Genomic DNA, 20,476 nt, shown 5'->3' on the forward strand with positions numbered 1-20,476 from the left:
TCGGCGTCTTCCCCTACCAGAATTTTTCCAATAAAAAATACCATTTCCCCTCCAAAAATATAATTTTTCACCAAAATATAATATTTTACCCTCAAAGAAATGTTTTTTTTCTTTTGGGAAGTCGACACTTATCCAATTTGTACCATGAACAACGATCTCGCTCTCTCTCTCTCTCTCTCCCGACGAACACTCAAATCTGGGAATCCCAGTGATTCTATATATAGCTCTTAAATTACGTCATGGAAACCTTGCAACTAATCATATTAATCATGTGACTATTTTACTGGATTCCGGTCTTAAGCGAGAAGGGTGTTTCGTCAATTAATTACCGGAAACCAGTCGAATTTTCATCAGGGTTATGTGAAAGCCAAGATATAAACGTTAAAACAGAAAAAAGTCTCACAATTGGCGTTCATACACGAACAAAATAAAACGTTCGGACTCGGAAAATATTAATTGCGTTGACGCATTTTTTAAGAATGAATCATCAGAAACCGTTGAAACCCAGCAGGATTCGGAGGTACATGTAATCAACATCAATTAATACTGACGGATTATTGTGAAAGTGAAAGTAGACAATCGGCAGCTGCCACACCTTTCCCTTCCAATACTGTAGGAGATCTAGATCGTCAACCCATTCATCATGAAATTGAAATCATAATATTGACATCGTTCCCCGGCCCCAGTTGAAAACATTTCCCATTATTAGATCTACACCTGCAACTTTATTTAGGACTTTGACTTTAATATCATACTTGTTCATGTGTTTAAGAACAAATAGGTCAGAGACATGCCTCTTTTTCTAAAAAAAACCTGAATTCTGTAGGTGAGTTATAGGATTTCCAGTCCTTACACCCCCTGGACGTTACACCCCTAGTCTTTACACCCTCTAAGCCTGGACATTACACCTCACAAGATGTAAACATAATTGATTAGGTTACTAAGGTGTGATCACACCTACCATGGGGCACACTTCACTTGATTAATGATGTTCCTGCTTTAATGTGTGTCCAATGGGGGTCTGTCCAAGTTTTTTTTATTGTTTGTTTGTCTGTATGTCTTTCTTATTGATGTGCAGTTTTAATTAGGAAATAACATTTTTTTGTTGTGAAAAACATTGTTCTTTGATCTTTTCAAATAATTTGTTAGTTATCAAAGTTTAATAATAACACCTAAAATTAAAGAAGTTTGTTAACACCATTATTATTAAATTTCATTTGAAGATGTTGTTGTTTTATTTTATGAATTCTAAAGAATATTGCATCTTTATGTCACGGCAAAAGAATATCAAAACATCAATGGTAACAAAGTTAATAAGACAAATACTCAATGCAAATTGGCTCATTTTTTTAGAACTTCTTAGAATTTTTCATTCTGACTTTAATCTGGAATAGTTATATTTCAGTTAAGGTCTCTCAATGGTGTTTAAAATGTGTCCAATTATTTTTTCTAAAAATATGCAAGAATGAACAAGTTATTGCAATAAATGTGGATAAATATGTCAGGAGTGTAACAAAAAAAGTGTGACATGTTAAATTTTTAGTATCATAATTTAAATAAGATTGCTGATTTTTTTGAAAAAATGCATATCTTTTATGTATTTAATCAAAATTTAAAGCAAAGAATTGTTTCTTGTAATGGTAAATACTACTACATGTAAAATAAATAATAATATTGGCTAAGTAAGACACATTATGTTGCCTGATATACTTTCAATATAGATGTGTTTTATTGAATTTTATTTATAAATTCTGTTGCATAAGTTAAATAAAAAAATAATGGACAAACTTTTTGCCACCAAAAACTTGGATTTCTGCACTTCAATATCATATGGTGAAATAAAAATAAATGTATATAAATTAAGATTGTGTTTTGTTTATTTTGTTTATTATTTATTTTATTTATCATTATTTTTATTTCTTCAAGTTTTTTCTGTCTGTATATTCTTGAAAAAAAGTATTTATGATTTAGATGCATATTATTACAGTCATTCTGGTGAAATAAAAATTAATGTTTTAGATGATGGCTGCTCAATTAAATAATTTGAGCAACCATTAATCTCATCAGTGTCATCTTACATGACAAATCCAATTAGTGGCTCAAAAGTTGATTACACCTCTCTAATCTAATCAATCTTGGGAGGTGTAATGTCCAGGCTTAGAGGGTGTAAAGACCAGGGGTGTAACGTCCAGGGGGTGTAACGACTGGACACCAGTTATAGACATTGAAATGAACAGTTTTTATTTTTTCCTCAAATATGTCTCTTTTGCGCTCGATTTCCCACTTTTACCCAGTGTCCAGCGTCTTCCCCTTTTTCAAAATAAAACCCCATGCTGTGACCTCTAAAAAAAATAAAAATAAAAATTCTGACAAGTTTTCAGTTATTCAAAACTGCATCTGCAGCCGAGCGTTGGCACGGGTTATGCGGTGCTCTTGTTTATAGTTTTCTATAACTTCACCATGACAGTTCATTTTATAAATTTGGAGTAATAATTGTCGTGTTGGAAATGATGCTATTCTGTTCAACAGTTGGTGAATATAGGCTCCCAGTACAACTATGGGTCAGATGACCATGTGGAGTTCCTGTGTGTAGTGTCCAAAGAGTGCCCAAACAGCTTAAATGGACCAGAGACTAAACCTACTGACCGAGCTGATGTAAGTATTAATGCTTCAACATACAGTAGTTGAAGTAAAGACAGAAGTATTTTTTCAAATATTGTTGGTAAGTTTTTATTAAGGCTTATGTACATTTTGTTGAAATGCACCTTGCAATTAGGCACTGATTTGTGTACAGGTGTGTACTTATTTAGCTGTTTATCTACTGTAGTAGTTTTGTACATGTCTGGGGTAAAACTAAAAGAGGATCAATGTTGATTGATGTATGACTTTTTAAAATTATTTATGTTTCAAATACTGTCCAAAGGTCAACATGATTCCAGTATGTGCACGGGTATGTGTACAATCCATATTAAGTGTGGAATTTAATTTGACATATTTCATCAGATTTCAACTTTTTAACACAGTTACATCTAGAATGTTTATAATTTTACTAGGCTTATGATATGCTCTATGTATAAAATATACTTCACATAAGTTAGATTATCTATTTGTATGTTAAGTTATAATTATGCTATTTCATTCTGAATAAGCTGTTATTGTATTCTTAGACATGATTAAGCATAAAATCAATAGTGTTGCACTTAGGAATAAGTAAGTATACAGTGAATGTTTTTTAACTTCAATTTACACAGAAAGGGAGTTACATGTAACTCTAAAATGCCCCTTACCAATGGTTATGCAGTTGTTTCACAAAGGTGCATTAAGGCCTAGTTTCCAATGTCACACAACATTCTTCTCTTAATTTCAGGTCTTGCAACAGAAAGGTTCACGTATGTGAGGTCTTCAATGCAACATTTGACTAGCTGTTGTTTTGTGTCTTCACACTGAACTCTGTGAGACTTTGCTGAATCTGCCTCATCTTTTTTCTCCTATACTTGAGTACATGTGATGGGCTGTGTAATATAATTGAGGTCAGAGACTGAGGCGTTCTGGTGTTGCAAGTCAGCCAATACATAATCAGTGGACGGAATACCACTTTGGTGGAAATGGAAAGCATTTAGAAAGGATGTGCGTTCTTGAAGATGGTCCTGTATTGAAAACTGTTATGGATTGATGTAAGAGTTGGAAAATTAAATATAGACTATATTATTGTGTATGTTGATTCCGGTATTTATTTTATTAGGTAAGTACGATGTCCCTCAGACAAATGTTCAAGATGTCATAAAAATAGGAATAAACTTAAAAATTATTGATATGTTGCTTTAACAACGGTTCAACTACCTTGTAGTTTTTAACCAGGTTTTCCAAAGGAAAAAACTGGTTATTAGATTGGCGAATGCGGGCGGGCTGGCTGGCTGGCTGGCGGGCTGGCTGGCGGGCTGGCTGGCGGGCTGGCGGGCGGGCGGAACAAGCTTGTCCAGGCCATAACTATGTCGTTCATTGTCAGATTTTAAAATCATTTGGCACATTTGTTCACCATCATTGGACGGTGTGTCGCGCGAAATAATTACGTCAATATCTCCAAGGTCAAGGTCACACTTTGAGTTCAAAGGTCAAAAATGGCCATAAATGAGCTTGTCCTGGCCATAACTATGTCATTCATTGTGAGATTTTAAAATCATTTGGCACATTTGTTCACCATCATGGGACGGTGTGTCGCACGGAAGAATCACGTCAATATCTCCAATGTCAAGGTCGCCACGACTAAAAATAGATTTAAAAAAAAAAAAAACTTACAAAGGGGGTTAATTTTGTTTGTTCATTTCAAAAGTTCAGTTTGAGTTTTCTCCCTTTATCAGATTTTTTTTCACAATGAAAACCTGGTTTTGTGACAATTTTGTCCCTTGTCATGTAGTTGTATGGCAGTAATACAATAAATTGTTACATCTATCTGTGTATATGTTTGGGAGCACAAATGTAAGAACATGGTTAGTTGTTTCAAATGTTTAACAGTTTGGCCAGCAATATGATTGTTCTCTTTTTAATATGCAGATACCCTGTTAAGTGTTAAATGTTGTTACTTAGCATTGAACAAATGCTAACAAATAGTAATTGTATGTGCAAACAACTAACAATAACCAGCTGCAGCAGATTTGATAACAGTTACAAGGAAATAATTTTACTTTTAAATATAAATCTTAATTAATTACTATATGTATTAGGGCTGTAAGGAATACACTAGGTGACGAATACGATACGTATCACGAATACAGGGTGGGGAATACAAATACTTATTCACGAATATGAATTTCAATGAACAAAAGTAGTACTGACAACTTGACATGACATTATATAGTATGAAACTATGAGTATTTGTAAATTTGATTAATTAAGTATCACTACATACTGAAAATATGAAATATAACTCTTTGAAATAACAAAACAGTGACTAGAACTGCTTCATCTTTGAACACAGTTTTGAAAACATGACTTGTACCGAGAGGGGGTAATCACGTGACAAACAAGATGGCGACGTCCATGCCGAGGCAGGTATTTTTTGTCGTGTTATACTCTTTATTACTTGTTTTATTATTTTTTGTTCCGCCCACTCTAGCCATGTTAAAAAGAAAGTTACTGACTTTTATTTTTAAGTAATATTCGCTCTATATCTCGACTTTACTCGGTGCAGAATTTCTTAGCGGGATGACCTAATTAGTTCTCCACTAAGAAAATTTGCACCGAGTAAAGTTGAGATATAAAGCAAATTTTAATACCAAATATACGCTAATCATGTTTTTACTGATATGGCTGGAAAGTGAGCGTCGTTTAAAAAATAAACATAATTAATAATGGGTATACAACGGCGAAAAATAACTGTCTTGGTATGGACGTCGCCATCTTGACTATCACGTGATTACCCCCTCTGGTACGAAAGGAGTGCCAGACAAACGATGATATTTGGCAGGCGGGTCAACGATATCAAAAGCATTCCCTTTGCTAGGCTCCATGTTTGTTGATAAGTTGCACATTCATTGTCCTAAAGATAAACAAAAAAGAAATATCATCAGCTAATCCTTTGTGTGTATGTTCGAGCATGCAATCACTGGTATTTACCTAAATAAACATTAAACAACCATCGAAAGATTTTTCAATTCAATGTCGTAATTATCCAACCGGTGCCCGCCATTTTGTTGATAATCTCACTGTGTAACATAGTGGGTGGGTGGGGTAAACATGATGAAAAATGCCGGAATAAGGAGAAGAACATTTAAATATAGGCGTTTATTGTATGAACCTTCATTTGTAAGGTAAGATGATTAAACTTTCAAACTTGATACCATGTTGTTTGTATTCGTTATATATTCGGTTCGGGAGGTGGCAAAAACGAATACGATTCGTCCACAGCCGTATTCAAGTAATTTGAATATTCAAATATATCGTTATACAGCCCTAATATGTATATCTAATATTGTATTGCTATTGACTAGACTTATGTACCAAATTAAAAATACATTCACCATTTTACAGTGTTTCAGATTGGTCCAACTTTCCTTGGGACATGTGTCCTATGGTCTTTTTTCAGGACTTTTGTTCTTTATCACGAAAAAACTTTCAGAAAGTTTTTTTTCTTAATGTAAAATATATTAAAAAAACAAGTCAAAACTTAATTCAATAACATTTTAAAGTGTTTTTCCAAGGCAGACAAAATTAATGGGCATGGTGTAGAACACTCAAAAGGGGCATTTTAACACGCAGTTTTGGCAAACATAGGGCAAAAAAAAATTCAGGATCTGGGGAGAAATATTTAATCGCATTAGTGGCAGTTGAGGGGAAAAAATAAAAATAAGCAAGCAGACAAGTGTAATAAATGTATTTAAATTACTCTAATTATTATTAATATATTTACATCGCAATGTCTTCCATTTAAGTTCCATGCTGTGTCAATAAACTGAACAGCATGACAAACATAATGAAGCAATATATGCGTATGAATCTGATTATCCCTTTACCACTTAGATATGTATTTTTAGGCATATGTAGTCCCTTCGGGAGTTAAATTTAATTTAAGATCTTTCCTACTAGACTCAAGTGTTAAAAGCTTCATTGTCAACCCTTAGATACTGATGAGAAGCAAACAGCATAAAACCTGAACAGATTGCAAGTTACTTGCGGACTGTTCTGGTTTTATGCTGTTTTTTTATAGCTATTTTCACTTTGCTTCTGAGCAGGAAAGGGATATTTATACACATATTTACTAACATATAAATGTCATGTTTGTCTTATTTCATTTTCTAAAGTAATCTGAACTCCAATTTGCAAATACTCGTTATTGGCGAACGGTTCATTTGTAAGCCCAATCGTTGCACTGAAATTAATTTCTTAGGTCAATTTCTATCAGCCAATAGCCAAAGGGCGATCTGAAACACTGTATTTTCTTTGAAAATGTCACTGTTTATATTTTTGCAATCATGTTTAAAATAAATTAAGTCATATGCTGTATAATTGTGAACAAATGGTGCTTTTAAATGTTTTGTGTTAAGAATAATCTTGGATGTTTAAATGCATGTCAATCATGGTTACGTAATTATATATTTTATTAAATACTTATATACCATGTACAGGATTTATTTGAACAGTGTGTAATTTCAAACATACTGATTACAAAATAAATAGTTCACAGGCATTCATAAAAATGTAATAACTGTTTACAAACATATTTGAACTAGCCAAGGTTAGTGCATGTACTTTTACATCAGCCATCAAATAGGTTCAAAATGTTTCTAAAAAAACTTGGATTACCATATTTACTGATATATGATCATAACAAACATTTTCTGTACAGTTTTTTCCATTGGTCTCAAACTGTCTTGGTTTAATTTAAAACATAGTTATAGGTCATGTTTACCAGAAATATTGTTGTAGCATGTTTTAATTTAATCAGCTAAAAGCAATCAGATAAACAATTTTTTATAAACCATTGGTGTATACGGTGGTCTTTTAATGTGTTGAAACATCTATAATGACATTTTGGGAGCATTTTTTTAACTGTATATTATATTACTAGCTTCATGTTATTCTCTTCAAGGGACAGGTTCACAGTTGGTAAAAAATCACAATTTTCCCCAAAATTTTCAGAGATTCAACAAATTATGTATGCAATATTTTCAAACAAGCAAAATGCTCCTTACTGAGAAAAATTATAAAGTTTTAATAAACGTTTTCATCTATAATTTGGAATATTCCTATATTTCTTACATAGCTTTTAAATTTTGATGTGAAGTATTAAAGCCTGAGTGGCATAAGTGTGTTGAATGTGGCTTCAAAGGGGCTTGGGTTTGAATCTTGCACAAGATAATATTAACATTATTCTTGTTTTTATAATGATCAAATCTGATTCAACATATTGGTGGGGAATGATAGAGCATAGATTTAATAAATTAAACAATAAAAAAATAAAAACTGAACAATTCCCTTCAAAGTTAGCTTTTATTTAGGTGTGTAAAGGAGTGCACCAGGCCTCTCATACATTTCTTTAGACACATTGCTATGATTTCACAACATGCAAATGTAACTATTACATCATAAAATCTTAAACATATGTAAATAAACCTGTTACTGCATATATATGAGTTAGTGAAGTCATGCCAAAATTGCAGTTTCTGTTATATTTTTACTTGGGAATGTTCAGTGGATTTTGTTGATATATAAACATTATGACTTTCGTCATGTATAGTTAAAATGTAGATAGGCTACTGTCTAGTGTTGTGATTGTGTAACCGGTTTTAGTTTTGTTTACAGCTGATCTTAACAGCATGTTGCCATAATTGCATAAGTCTTTTTTTCTATTAAATACAAATTTCTTGTTTTTGTCCTATTGTTAATTATAGTACAACGTCTTCAATGATAACATTCTGAATAAAATAGTGCTATTGTCATTTGAAGATTTGCTTTTATTAACACACAAAAATAATTGTTATTATCAGTCGATTTTAATTGATTTGTATGTTTGTGACATTTTTATGCAACCATTAGTTTATAAAATACACATAATTGCTGTTCACTTTATTTTCATTAAAAATGCGTTTTGCTATAGATTAAATAAGAAATGTTGCTTCATTAATATGTCTATTGGCTAAATTATGTGCTTTAATATATAAACATGCAGATGTTATGTTGCAACTTTCTGCGTGGTCCATATTTGGATCAGCTAAGTAGTTTGTATTTTGCAGTATTTTTCAATAATTATTAAGTGGTGTAATTGATCATAAAGAACATTCAAGCAATTTACACTAATGCCAGAAAGTTATCATTGTCTGCATTGAATGAATATAAACATCAATGCAAAAGACTATTGCTAATCTATTGCATGTTTTTAGATTAATTTCAAAGCCCATGTTTACATTTAAGACTTGTCATAAGACCATCATGTTCCAAACCTATAGTATAGCCACAGAGTGTATATTGAAATCTAGAGTCCGTGGTATAGCTGAATACTTTGACAAAAAAAATAGGATTTGATTATGTACATTATAAGAATATGGATAAAGGCCAATATGAAGGAAATGCATAATCTTTATTTGATAGGGATTTACACTTAGTGCATTAAACGCTTGTTTTTATGATGTTTTATTGAAGCCTTTATATGATTGTCTTATGATTGAGATAAAGATATAATGTTGAAGACTTTCTAGCCAAGTAAAAATGATGGGACATGACACTCCATTCTGCTGATACATTGTTGTTTCATTCTTCTATTGGTGTCATTATTCATGTGAACTTTGGTGTGCCTAAATTTGTTTCTTAGTAAGAAGAACATCATGCTGTACATTGGCTAATGTCTAGTATATGTAGACATGTTTAATTATATTCTGTAAATGGTTATAATGTCTACAATCTTATAATAAAATTTAAAAATTTCTGTCTTTAGCAAGTTCTGAGTCTATGTTTATCATCATAAAATAAAATGTACAAACACCTGAGTTTCAATCTGTAATATGGACATATTTGGTGTGGTATTTCCGATTGCAGATAACGAAAAGATGTCGGATTTCACATGGACCGCACTGCTCATCCTATGACAGCCAGAACGAGCCGATCCTTTTTAGTTGTTCGCTTGCCAACAACTAATGTTAAGAGCAAGTTTTGCAATCCAGTTTTGAGCATCACCCTTAACATGATCACTACTTGCAGCCTGCATACGCGCCGAGAAATAATTCGCGGCGTTGTTTTAGTTCTTGAACTACAATCATTTACAAATTGAAACATTATATGAATAATGTGTTTAAAGAAATATATAAAGAGTCAAAAAACAATTTTTAGCTGTACGTGTCGCGGAAGAGTAAGTATATGAATGATTAAAATAGTCCATTACGTGCTACGTCAGGCAAGTGATATTTTTCCGCAGCACATTTCATTCCAAATCTGAGGCTAATATTAATAGACGACTTTTGTATAACCTCTTCGATAGCGCCTGACTGATTTCTGTTATACAGCGGGAGGGGGCGGGGGATCTGATATGGCTGTGAAATGTTCTGAGTTTCGCAATAGACTTATCCCGGAATTCGCCCCGAGTTTAGAAAACCCCACGTATCACCCCGGTACAACAAACGCCGGTCCATTATATCAACCAATGATAGCTTGGTTTAAATAATAGCCGTTGATACGGTGTGTGTTTTTGAAAGGATTATAAACACACACACAGCCGATTCCTTTCCTGATAAAAGGAAGAAAACGGAAAAAAACTCGATACCATTTTACGAAGTGGTCAATAGAACCATTATTTCATTATGTAAAGCAAAACAAAAGTTAAAAGGAAAATGTTTTTGTAATATGCATATAAATTATATTTCATTATGTTTCATAATGATACGCAGTTAATAAAGAAAAATCGCAACAATCGGAAATAAATTATCCATATTCGCATAACACACAATTCATGCGGTGAAAATGCGACTAACAAATGACAACAACAACAATTTCAACCTTTTTATAAATTAAATTATTTATAAAAAAACACGTAATTTTAGTACAAATATTGGTGACGGGGTGGGGGTAGAGGAGTTACTCGTTAGTGTCAGTACATGCAAATTAATAAAGATGAAATGGAAATAAATTAAATAAAGCATTTAATTTATTGCGAAAAATATTATAAAGAAAATTAATATGGTTTGCTTGAACACGCAGTTTTCTTTTTAAAAAAACAACAACATTTAAATCACACTTTCATAGCCGCGTCATGCGAACATGGGTATTGTGGTCTTTCGGCCAGCGTAGCTCAAGTTTTATTGTGGTTTGCTTGAGAATTTAGTACAGTGCTGGTTAATACCAATACATGTATTATTATAATTATGTCGTGGTTCATTCTTTGTTAGACTCGAACCAAGCGACGGGTTAACTCACGAGATACAATAGTAAACATCACACTTTACACTCAACCTGCATTTGCACAAAGAAAGGGTCAACTAAATGATACGTTTCCTTTGTTTACTTCAGTTAGAGGTCAAATATTTAATACTTTCATTCATAAGGCCCCGGTTTCTGGATATGTTAAGTTTCATTGGTTGGTTATTAACAGAAGTTTACAAAGGCTTCATAAAAGTTTTTGCGAATAATAAATCTCGCGTTAGTGGATATTTTTGTATAATAAAAATACGACGTCATAGTCGCATGGAATTCACTCATAACTACATGTATAATAATAGACAACGACAAAAATGCTTTATAATCGCTTAAAACGAATATAAAAAAAAAACTAAATATAATAAGAAATATCTTTTATAGGGACTGTCAACCACGACGACGAAGAAAAGAAAAGTTGTAAAATTGTATCGTATTTTTTACAATTATTAGTTTATATTGATTAATATATATATATATATATATATATATATATATATATATATATATATATATATAAGTTTTCATATTTTCAGTATATTTGGAAATAAATTTTACTGGGTATGTCTACCAGTTAACTATAAATAACGCCAGTAGATTGATCATCATCGTCACGTTGTAAACCATGCAGGCATGCAAATTGTGCATGCGAAGTGGATTGTATATATCAAATAAATAAAATGATCAATCTACTTGCGTTATTTATAGTGTGTATACCGTTATGTCACCTAATTTCGCGATGTACTTTCGAGTTCACATTGCGAAATTTTATTATCAAATATACTGAAAAAATGAACTTTTTTTCAAGTAATGTAATATACCAGTCGTGATATTTTGATCAATATAAACTAATAATTGTAAAAAATACGGTATTTTAGAACTTTTCTTTTTTCGTCATTAGTGGTTGACAGTCCCTTTAAAAAGATAAGCGGCGTACATGCTGACTTTGAAATAAAGTTTGAATTTTATGATTCTAAATAATTAAATTAAAAAACAAAGTTAAACAATTGTTTGTGTTTTTTACTTGATAGTCGCAAATTCACCGCATGAAATGTGTGTTATTAGAGTCAAACCTCACATTAGTAGATTAATAATTATGCTACGGGAGTTCACATCATATTTGTCCTCACGTGGCTTATTATGAGTTTACTTCTCCACCGTCGAAATATATCGTGTGACAGTGTTAATATGTAACAAGCAGTTTTCTTTCGAAACATTCAAATCACACTTTCATAATCGCGTCATGCGAAAATGGCTCTTATGGCGTTTCGGCCGGCGTAGCTCAAGCCCAGCCTGTGCATTTGCGTAGTCTGGTCAGGGGCGATGCTTTCTGCTATGAAATCACGCAAGGTTTTATGGTCTCATTATGTATCTTCTGACCAGACAGAGGCATGCGCAGGCTGGGTGGGCTATAGTTATGATGGGTGCCATTTTCGCATGACGCGGGTATTTTTAAATCTCATTGCGAGTTTTAAATGGTATATTTTAACACAATGCATTTCAATGCAAAATTGAATTTAAAAAAGCAAATGCAGTAAACTGACATATAAGGGAAGCCTATTCAGGTCTTCATGAACGATTTTCAGACGTTCTGACCGAGTACGACAAACAATTGTGGTTAGATAATTACACGATTTTCCTTTTAACGTGACACTTTACTATTTCAGTAGTGTTTGATCTCATCTTGAAAGCAAAACTGTGTTTATCGATAGTCAATTATGTCTTCCCCTGACGATTTAGTGACCGAGTACAGACCCTGAAATTCTGCGAGATGGATTTAAGGCGTAATTGTAACTGGGCCACAATTTGTGTTATATGTGTCGTTTGATCTTGCAGAGAGTAGTCCGGAATTCCGAACATTGAACAGTGTTACATCCTTTACGCTGTGCACAGATACAGTGATGCAGCCACATTACAGGGGATTTCTTTCGAATCAGTTTATACCATATTCAAATGTGTTAATTCGTGCCTTCTGGCATTATGTTGAGGTCATTTAAGGTGAAAAGCTGGGTAAAACAGCTATGCCGAAAAAGTGCATGAGTGTTCTATACCGATGTTAAGGTCAGAGTTTGGTTGACATCGTGTGAACTACTATGGTAACAAGTAATGCATAAACAACAAAGTACAAAGCGCTGCGCGCAGATTATTGTTTTTATTTTCATCAATTATCTTATTGTTTATTTTGAATTGTATATGGTGTCAACAGTTTTGAAAAGGGAATTTCCTTCTTGAAATTATATTCTTAGTGTGATAGGTATTCGATATTTCCACAATATTTATTTAATATAATGGGGATCGCAAATACATTTTATTTTATATTAACTTGCTCTCATGTTACCATTTTCATAATATGTTAATGCTTTCAGAATGTCTAAAAAGAGACGTGTACGTTGTTATTATTTTGTTTAAGTTATCTCTATAGCATAAATATGATGATAAACCGTGCACACACATCTCGACCTGTGCGTTAAGACACACTTTTTATAAATTTGAATGGATTGTGTTCATTTCAAACTCGCGATTTAAAAAGATAATTTAGAAAAATGAGTTGCGTCTAAGATTATGCAAAAGAGAACAACTTTAGTGCCTTCAGCGCTTTGATTATGGATAGAGAAGTGTTTGACCAGTTCGGTTTTCATGAGTCTTATCAGACTTGTATAACTTATCAGAACCTCATTTAAAAAAAATCATTGATAATGTTATTGTTATTGAAGGTTTTAAGGTTTGCTTAGTGCAGTTTGGAAACATGGAATGGAATATTTATCATTTTAATCAATATGAATGGTTTATGTTAGCCTATCGTTTTGCGACTTCCACAAAATCAGTATGTTTACACAAACACGTAGTCGGAAACGTGCGAGGGTGAACCGTAAGGATTCGTATGATTACGACCAGAGTCGAAAATAACCGAAGTGTGCCATGTGACAGTGTTGGTAAATAAGGAAACCACACAGCTGTCAGGTTGCATGTAAATTGTATATATTTGCATCAAATTCGTTGCTATTTTCTACCTCCCGTGTACGATATGACTGAGAAGGGATCCCCTGCGAGACTCCATGCTGGTAGAGAGATCCCTCATCGGGCTATAGCCGATATTTCGAATTTGCCTAATGACTATTCCACCACTCCTGGTGGATCCATTTTTTCGACGACTCCTGGAGGTAATATGATGTCGTCATGCTTATTGTATGCATATTTGATTTTTAATTGATAAAATGACATTGTGGTATCTAATGCAATACATGTCACTCTCTAGGATGTTGACAAATGTGTTTGCCGTAAAGTAATTTTGCAATAATTCCCCCAGTTGACATTGATGCATTTACTGAGGCAGAAAATAGAAATGGCGTCGTTTGTTATGAATAGAGAAGTTGTCAGCAAGGTAAGTTCTTACCTGAACCATAAGCAAAACAATCTTGGTTCTTTGCGATTATTAAGCAACTTCTTACTTAGAAATATAAAGAGACAAATTTGTACCGTGTCTTTTTTGCCCTGATCAGATATAAGCTAGTCCATATAAACGGACTCCCAGGGCCTTTGATAATTTTTGCTATGGAGGCTCTGGCAGTCCATATGCACCCCTTCATAAACATGGGTGCAGTTCAGCGCAGGGAATTCGTGCGCTTCACTAAACAGACATTGTTCGAGACAAATTGAGGAAAATAATGAATAAATTTCATAAACATGTTAAATTTACCTGAATGGCAACCTACGGATGTCATCCTTTGCATGCACCCTATAAAAACATGACGATGTTTCAACACACTTTTATCACTGAAATGTTTATGTTTAAATTTGAAACAGTGTATTCTGTATCGAATACCACATCGTTATCGACTTTATAGGCTGGAGCACATAACCCGACATGCAAAATATTGGTGTACTGCGACCTAACCAATATTGGGTCAATTTTCCAATATGGCGGATACAACGTACAAAACAACACCTAAGTCAATAAAATCAATTATTTCTTGCTTTAATGGTACCATTTGGATGAGTTTGTGGTTTAAATAGGTGAACTTTTATAAGTTCTTGCAGTTTCAGTGTTCCTTAACCCTTGCATTGTTGATAACTTTTTGCACCCATGGCCAAGAGAGAGCGCATTGCAACTATCAGCAACCCATTGGGTTATAAAGCTGATAGTTGAATTATTGCAACTAAGTTATAAGCATGACTTGAAAGTTTTAATATTGGTGTAAAAATACTCATTGAAGGGGCCTTTTCATGTTTTAGTAAATTGACAAAATTTAAAACAGTTGTTTCAGAAATTCGCAAATTTTCCTTTTAGTTATGATATTTGTGAGGTAACAGTAATACTGAACATTTACCATGTTATAAATATCCAATTCCATTATATGCATCTTTTGACGATTTGAAAATCTGAAAATTAAAAGCGTTGCAACGCCAAATGGTTAAATAATTTGGAAAGTTGTGTTGTTGTTGTTATATTTTGTGAAACTACAAGGATTGCTTCAATAAATTGAAAAATGCAAGCTGTCATAGCATGAGCACGGATGGTCGAGTGATCTAAGCAGGAGACTTACATCCAGGATTCCAGGGGTTAGTGGTTTGAGTCCAGTTGAAGGTTACTTTTTTTTCTTTCTTTTTTATTGTATTTTTTTACTGAAGATTTTTAAGTCAAATGTTTAAATTTATGAATATAAAGCATTTAATGACACTTAAATACATGCCAAAATCCGTGAAAAGGCCCCTTTAACACAAACTTGACATAAAAGACATGAGAGCGGTTCAGTAGGCCTTGGGCTTTTAATGCAACCAAGCTACAAGATAGTTTTTAACAGCAACATATTTTATTTTTATCGTCATTTGTTTGTATACATATGCACATTTATTATTTTAAATGGCTTCTAATTTTGAGAAATGGCAAACCATAGTTTGCCTACATGGGGGGGATTCAACATCAATTATTTAACAGAACAAACATTGATTTAATCATTTCAGGGAGTAGAATTTTCTATGAGCGGAATTTCTTGATGCAGTGTCGTAATTCTCCATTAGCAAAGACTCCCCCAAGAAACATGGCACATATCCCAGGCATCACGACCCCTGGAGATGTGGATATTCCCAAGGAAAATGGTGTCGTTGAACCAAAAGGGGCTAAACCACAGAAAGGTAGTTATACTATTGTTATACATGGCATGATGCTAATAATTTCTACTTTTAGTAGTAAGTGTTCAGTTTAATACCCATTTGAAAATCAGGGTAGTATGGGGTACCCTATGCCTCAGAGTTTCAGGTGGTATCAGGTAAACATAGCAGAAAAAAGCCTGTCAAAAGCGTAAATTTGTCAAACATGGATGGATTTTCAGTAAACTTAGTAGAAATGATAAATATGGCATGGGCGTGGACAAAGCAGGGTTATAAACTGTTGTGTGTTTCCACCACAGTTGCCCACCTTTTTTTCTGTCACTACATCATGTAAAGAGAACATAATACTTTTCTTATAAAATCGTATATAAAATCTAGGGGCCCATCACACATTTTAGGGACCACAGGCATGTGGGAATCTGCTTATTTAAGGATGGGTTTTCAAAAGCTTGACAGAACTGCCGATCATGGTAGTTTAAAGGTGACACATAAGAAACACATCTTGAGTAATTTGCTCAAAGTATTTATCTTTTCAAACATAGATCTTACTCTTAGCAGAATCGATAACCATGGTGTGACTTAAAGCCAGGTTGTTAAGGTCAATGTCACCATTCAAGGTAAATGGTCAAGTATAGAAAATAGAAGAAATCAATGTTTTTTTTACTTTGCTTTAAAAAAAAATATTGGTAGACTATTTTAAAGTAAAGTAAATATTATTAATAACTAGTCTGTAAAAAATAAAGTGATATTATTGCATGAAAATCCCATCTACAAAATTACAAAATGTTGTAATACTGCATCATGGAAACAAAGTTTAGTAGATACCATGGAGAGTTATTTAGAAAATGCTACAGTCAAAACTGGGTCAAGTTGACTTGGGTAATAAATGGACTTGTTCACATGTTTTTGTCCCCCAGTCTATACTGGGGGACATTGTTTTTGCACTGTCTGTTTGTGGGTTTGCGTCAAACTTTAACATTGGCCATAACTTTTGCAATATTGAAGATAGCAACTTGATATTTGGCATGCATGTGTATCTCACGGTGAAAGGTCAAGGTCATTCTTCAAGGTCAAAGGTCAAATATATTGGGGACATAGTGTTGCACAAACACATCTTGTTTTTAATGTCATTGTATGTATTTATCAACAACACTATACAATTAGGATTAATCTAAAGTAAGTTTAATAGCAAAAAAACTATGTGGAACCCAAAGACTAATGGATGCAGTGATTTTTAGCTCGGCGTTTTCGGAGAAAACCCGAGGAATTGTCATAGCCAGCTCATCGTCCGACGTCCGCGTCGTGCTAAAACCTTAACATTGGCTCTAAAATCAAAGTGCTTCTACCTACAACTTTGAAACTTCATATGTAGATGCACCTTGATGAGTTCTATATGCCACACCCTTTTTGGGGTCACTAGTTCAAAGGTCAAGGTCATTGCGACCTCTTAAAAAAAAAACTTCTGACAAGCACCCGTAGCCGTGCGTGGCACCCTTTTTGCGGTGCTCTTGTTTTCCTTCTTTCTAAATATAATCTTGACAACTTGACAACAATAAGTTATAAATTTTTAAGTATTTGTTAGCAACAAATCAAATAAACTAATTGCCCAATCTAAAGACTTCGCAACGCAATTTTTATTGGGCAAAAAAAATCGCTGACATGCAAAAGAGTATGCATTACCTTTTCACCAGAGAGAAATTTAGTATCAAGAGCTGAATATTAGAACACATATCTTAATTTGAATTCGGCCGATTTAAGTTTTAAGCACATACTTGGTGACCTTTTGGGTTACAGAAATGTACAAAGTAATTCTATATTAAAGTGAGGCTATATCGCACAAAGTTCATTAAAAGTCTGAAAGCTTAAGCAAGACAAAACCAACATAAAAAAACAATTTGAATATTTCAGTTGAAGGAGCGGAGGAGCATCCACAATTTGAGATGGATATCTAACAGCCAGTGCAGACTGCCTCTCATGCTTGATGTTGGCTTTAGTCCCTATGGAAACTGCATCCAGAGATTATCCATGTTCTTTTTCTACAAATTGATGTTACCAAAGTTTAGAGTTTCCATTATGTATTTGGATATGGATATTTTTTCAGAATGTGTTTGTTCACAAACCTTCATTTGTTATTTCTTATATACTTGTTTACCTTAAAAAAATGCATTAAGCAGGAGTAGGGATACCATAACTTAGCATTTCGTCTTAAATCGAATGTTTATCTAGGTAGTAATATGCTTTTATTTGTTGTTGAGTTCAAATTATTCTGGTTAATGTATACAATTTGTAGAAGCACTTTTGATAGTTGTAAATTTTGTTAAAAAGTATTTTTACACATGGATATAAGAAAAATTGGATGAATTGTACCAATATAAGCTATTTGAAGCTGATTGTTATGGTTATACAATTATGGTTAGTAATTTAATAATTAAAATTTTAACTCATGTATTCTAAGATATATTTATTTTCAGTTATGGGGAATGTTAATAGTTTCTATGCAATTGAGTGCTTTATTTAGGTATAATATTGCAATAGATAAATATCCCCCTAAGAAAACAGAGTTGCCTGTTAAATGTTTTATGATTTCTTTGTTTCTTTAAATTTTTCAAGTAACACAAGTTGTGTGACACATTTTTTTGTAAACATTTCATACTAAATTTTGTAATAACAGTTTGAAATTAATGTCTTATTGTTTAATTAAGTTGTTATTATGATATCATGCTTTCTAGTTAAGATTTGTGCTTTAATTGTGTTCAGGCAATTTGTGGTGGCAGTGAAGGCATTAATTGTAAATTTTAACCTTAAAGTGCTTTCTTTTTCCAGCATTTAGTGCTTGGGGCATTTTGCTCTTTCTGTTAAACTTTAACTGGTCATTTCAAAGGGTGATCCTCTTTTGAATCCTACACATAATTATGTTATAAATCTCTGTCAGTAACCAAGCAAAGCGGCTGCATGCTACATCTAATGAGAAATGTGTTTAAATCAAATAAAGTGTTGATTGTCAAGTTATCGATATAGATATAATATGTTATTGCAATATCTCATTATAAAAGCTGAAAACGTGTTTTGTAGGAAGACATCTTTTAAGCTTACCTGACCACAACATGCTCATGGTGAGCTTTTGTGATTGTCTTTTGTTTGTTGTGCATCTTGCATAATCAATCTTTACTTTTTTACACACTTAGAGGTCATATCTATTTTCAATTCATAATAAAACTTTGTCACAACAGTTATCCCAATAAAATCTCAGATATTTTCGAAACTTGGTCATGTTCAGTTTGAACTTCAGGCTCTAGGTCAAATTAAAGAAAAAGCTTTTTAGTACACAAGAGGCCACATTTATTGCCCAATCTTCATGAAACTCAGTCAGACCATTTGTCCCAATGTTAACGCAGCTATGTGTAAATCAGGGTCACTTAGGTTAAAAAAGTTAAGTCACATAAGGTCAGAAACTAGGATACTCAAAGAAAGAGCCTGTGAAAACTTTTGAGGTCACATTTATTACATGAAGCTTGGGAATGGTCAGTACATTTGTCCCAGTTAAATATAGGCTGAGATCAAAACTTGGTCACATGCTGTTCCAAACCCATGCGGTTCCAAACCTAAGTCCCAAGTTTAAAGGTCAAACAAAAGAAGTCAAATTTGTTAGACATGATTTTGCTTCATTAAACAGCATGGCACAATGAAGCTGGGTAGTTTGTGAATTGTTAAAAGCATAGCTGCCATGTGTTTGGGCAGCTTTCCTTGTAAGTCTTGTGAAATGTGAATGCTGTCTGCTCAGAACAGCTTTGTTCCTGGAGGTCTCTTGATCATATCGTGTACCTTTGAATTCTTGTTTTTATGCTTTGCTTCTTTCTTATCCACTTAGATTTATATTACCTGCTCAATTAGTTAACATTGTTACAGATGATTTTCTGTTAGGTATTTTAAGCTCACCTTAGCAAAACATGCTCATGGTGACCTTTTGTGATCACCTTTTGTTTATTGTAGGTTGCACGTTGCAAATAGCAAAGTAAAAGCCACATTTATTACACAAACATTACACAAATGCTCAGAACAGTTCAGTTCTTTTGGGTCTCAGTGAGCGGCCTTTTTGGCTTTTGCCATCTTGTTTTTTTTCTACTTATATTTTCCTTGCATAAGTATTATATTACATTGGTATTCTCTGACAGGAGTGTAGAGGGCACTGGTCTGGAACGAGTAATACAGTTTGTTGTGTTAAATAACCATAGTTTTGTCTTTTTTATTTGGAGGTCATGGTTTACATCCACGTAAGCATTTTCGATTTTTGGTGGTCATGTTCTCTATGAATTACCTGGTACATAAAGGTATTATTCTTGTACATTATGTTATTAAATCTTAGTTTAATCTGTTTTTAAAGTTCCATTAGAAAGTCAAATGTTTTAATTGTTTCTCTTTTCCCAACATTTGTTTATGTTCAAACATGTGAAGTGAACTTGTATTCCCTTTT

At 33.2% G+C, this 20,476-nt stretch overlaps 2 protein-coding genes across 2 annotated transcripts in view; both read left to right on the forward strand.

The window, feature by feature from the left end:
• LOC127866189 (BTB/POZ domain-containing protein KCTD5-like) overlaps positions 1-9,418 on the forward strand; it is a 35,530-nt gene extending 26,112 nt beyond the window's left edge. The window contains exons 5-6 of the mRNA XM_052406614.1: positions 2,530-2,655; positions 3,368-9,418. Coding sequence (XP_052262574.1) covers positions 2,530-2,655; positions 3,368-3,397 — 156 coding nt within the window. The 3' untranslated portion in view covers positions 3,398-9,418. The remainder of the gene's footprint in view (positions 1-2,529; positions 2,656-3,367) is intronic.
• A 4,374-nt stretch (positions 9,419-13,792) lies between these two features.
• LOC127866194 (eukaryotic translation initiation factor 4E-binding protein 1-like) lies at positions 13,793-19,069 on the forward strand. The gene is made up of 3 exons (XM_052406618.1): positions 13,793-14,057; positions 15,859-16,029; positions 17,914-19,069. The coding sequence occupies exons 1-3, from the start codon at positions 13,922-13,924 to the stop codon at positions 17,955-17,957; spliced, it is 351 nt and encodes a 116-aa protein (XP_052262578.1). The 5' UTR covers positions 13,793-13,921; the 3' UTR covers positions 17,958-19,069.
• Positions 19,070-20,476: the final 1,407 nt, after the last annotated feature.

Source organism: Dreissena polymorpha, chromosome 2, assembly GCF_020536995.1.
Source record: "Dreissena polymorpha isolate Duluth1 chromosome 2, UMN_Dpol_1.0, whole genome shotgun sequence".
Classification (NCBI taxonomy): domain Eukaryota; kingdom Metazoa; phylum Mollusca; class Bivalvia; order Myida; family Dreissenidae; genus Dreissena; species Dreissena polymorpha.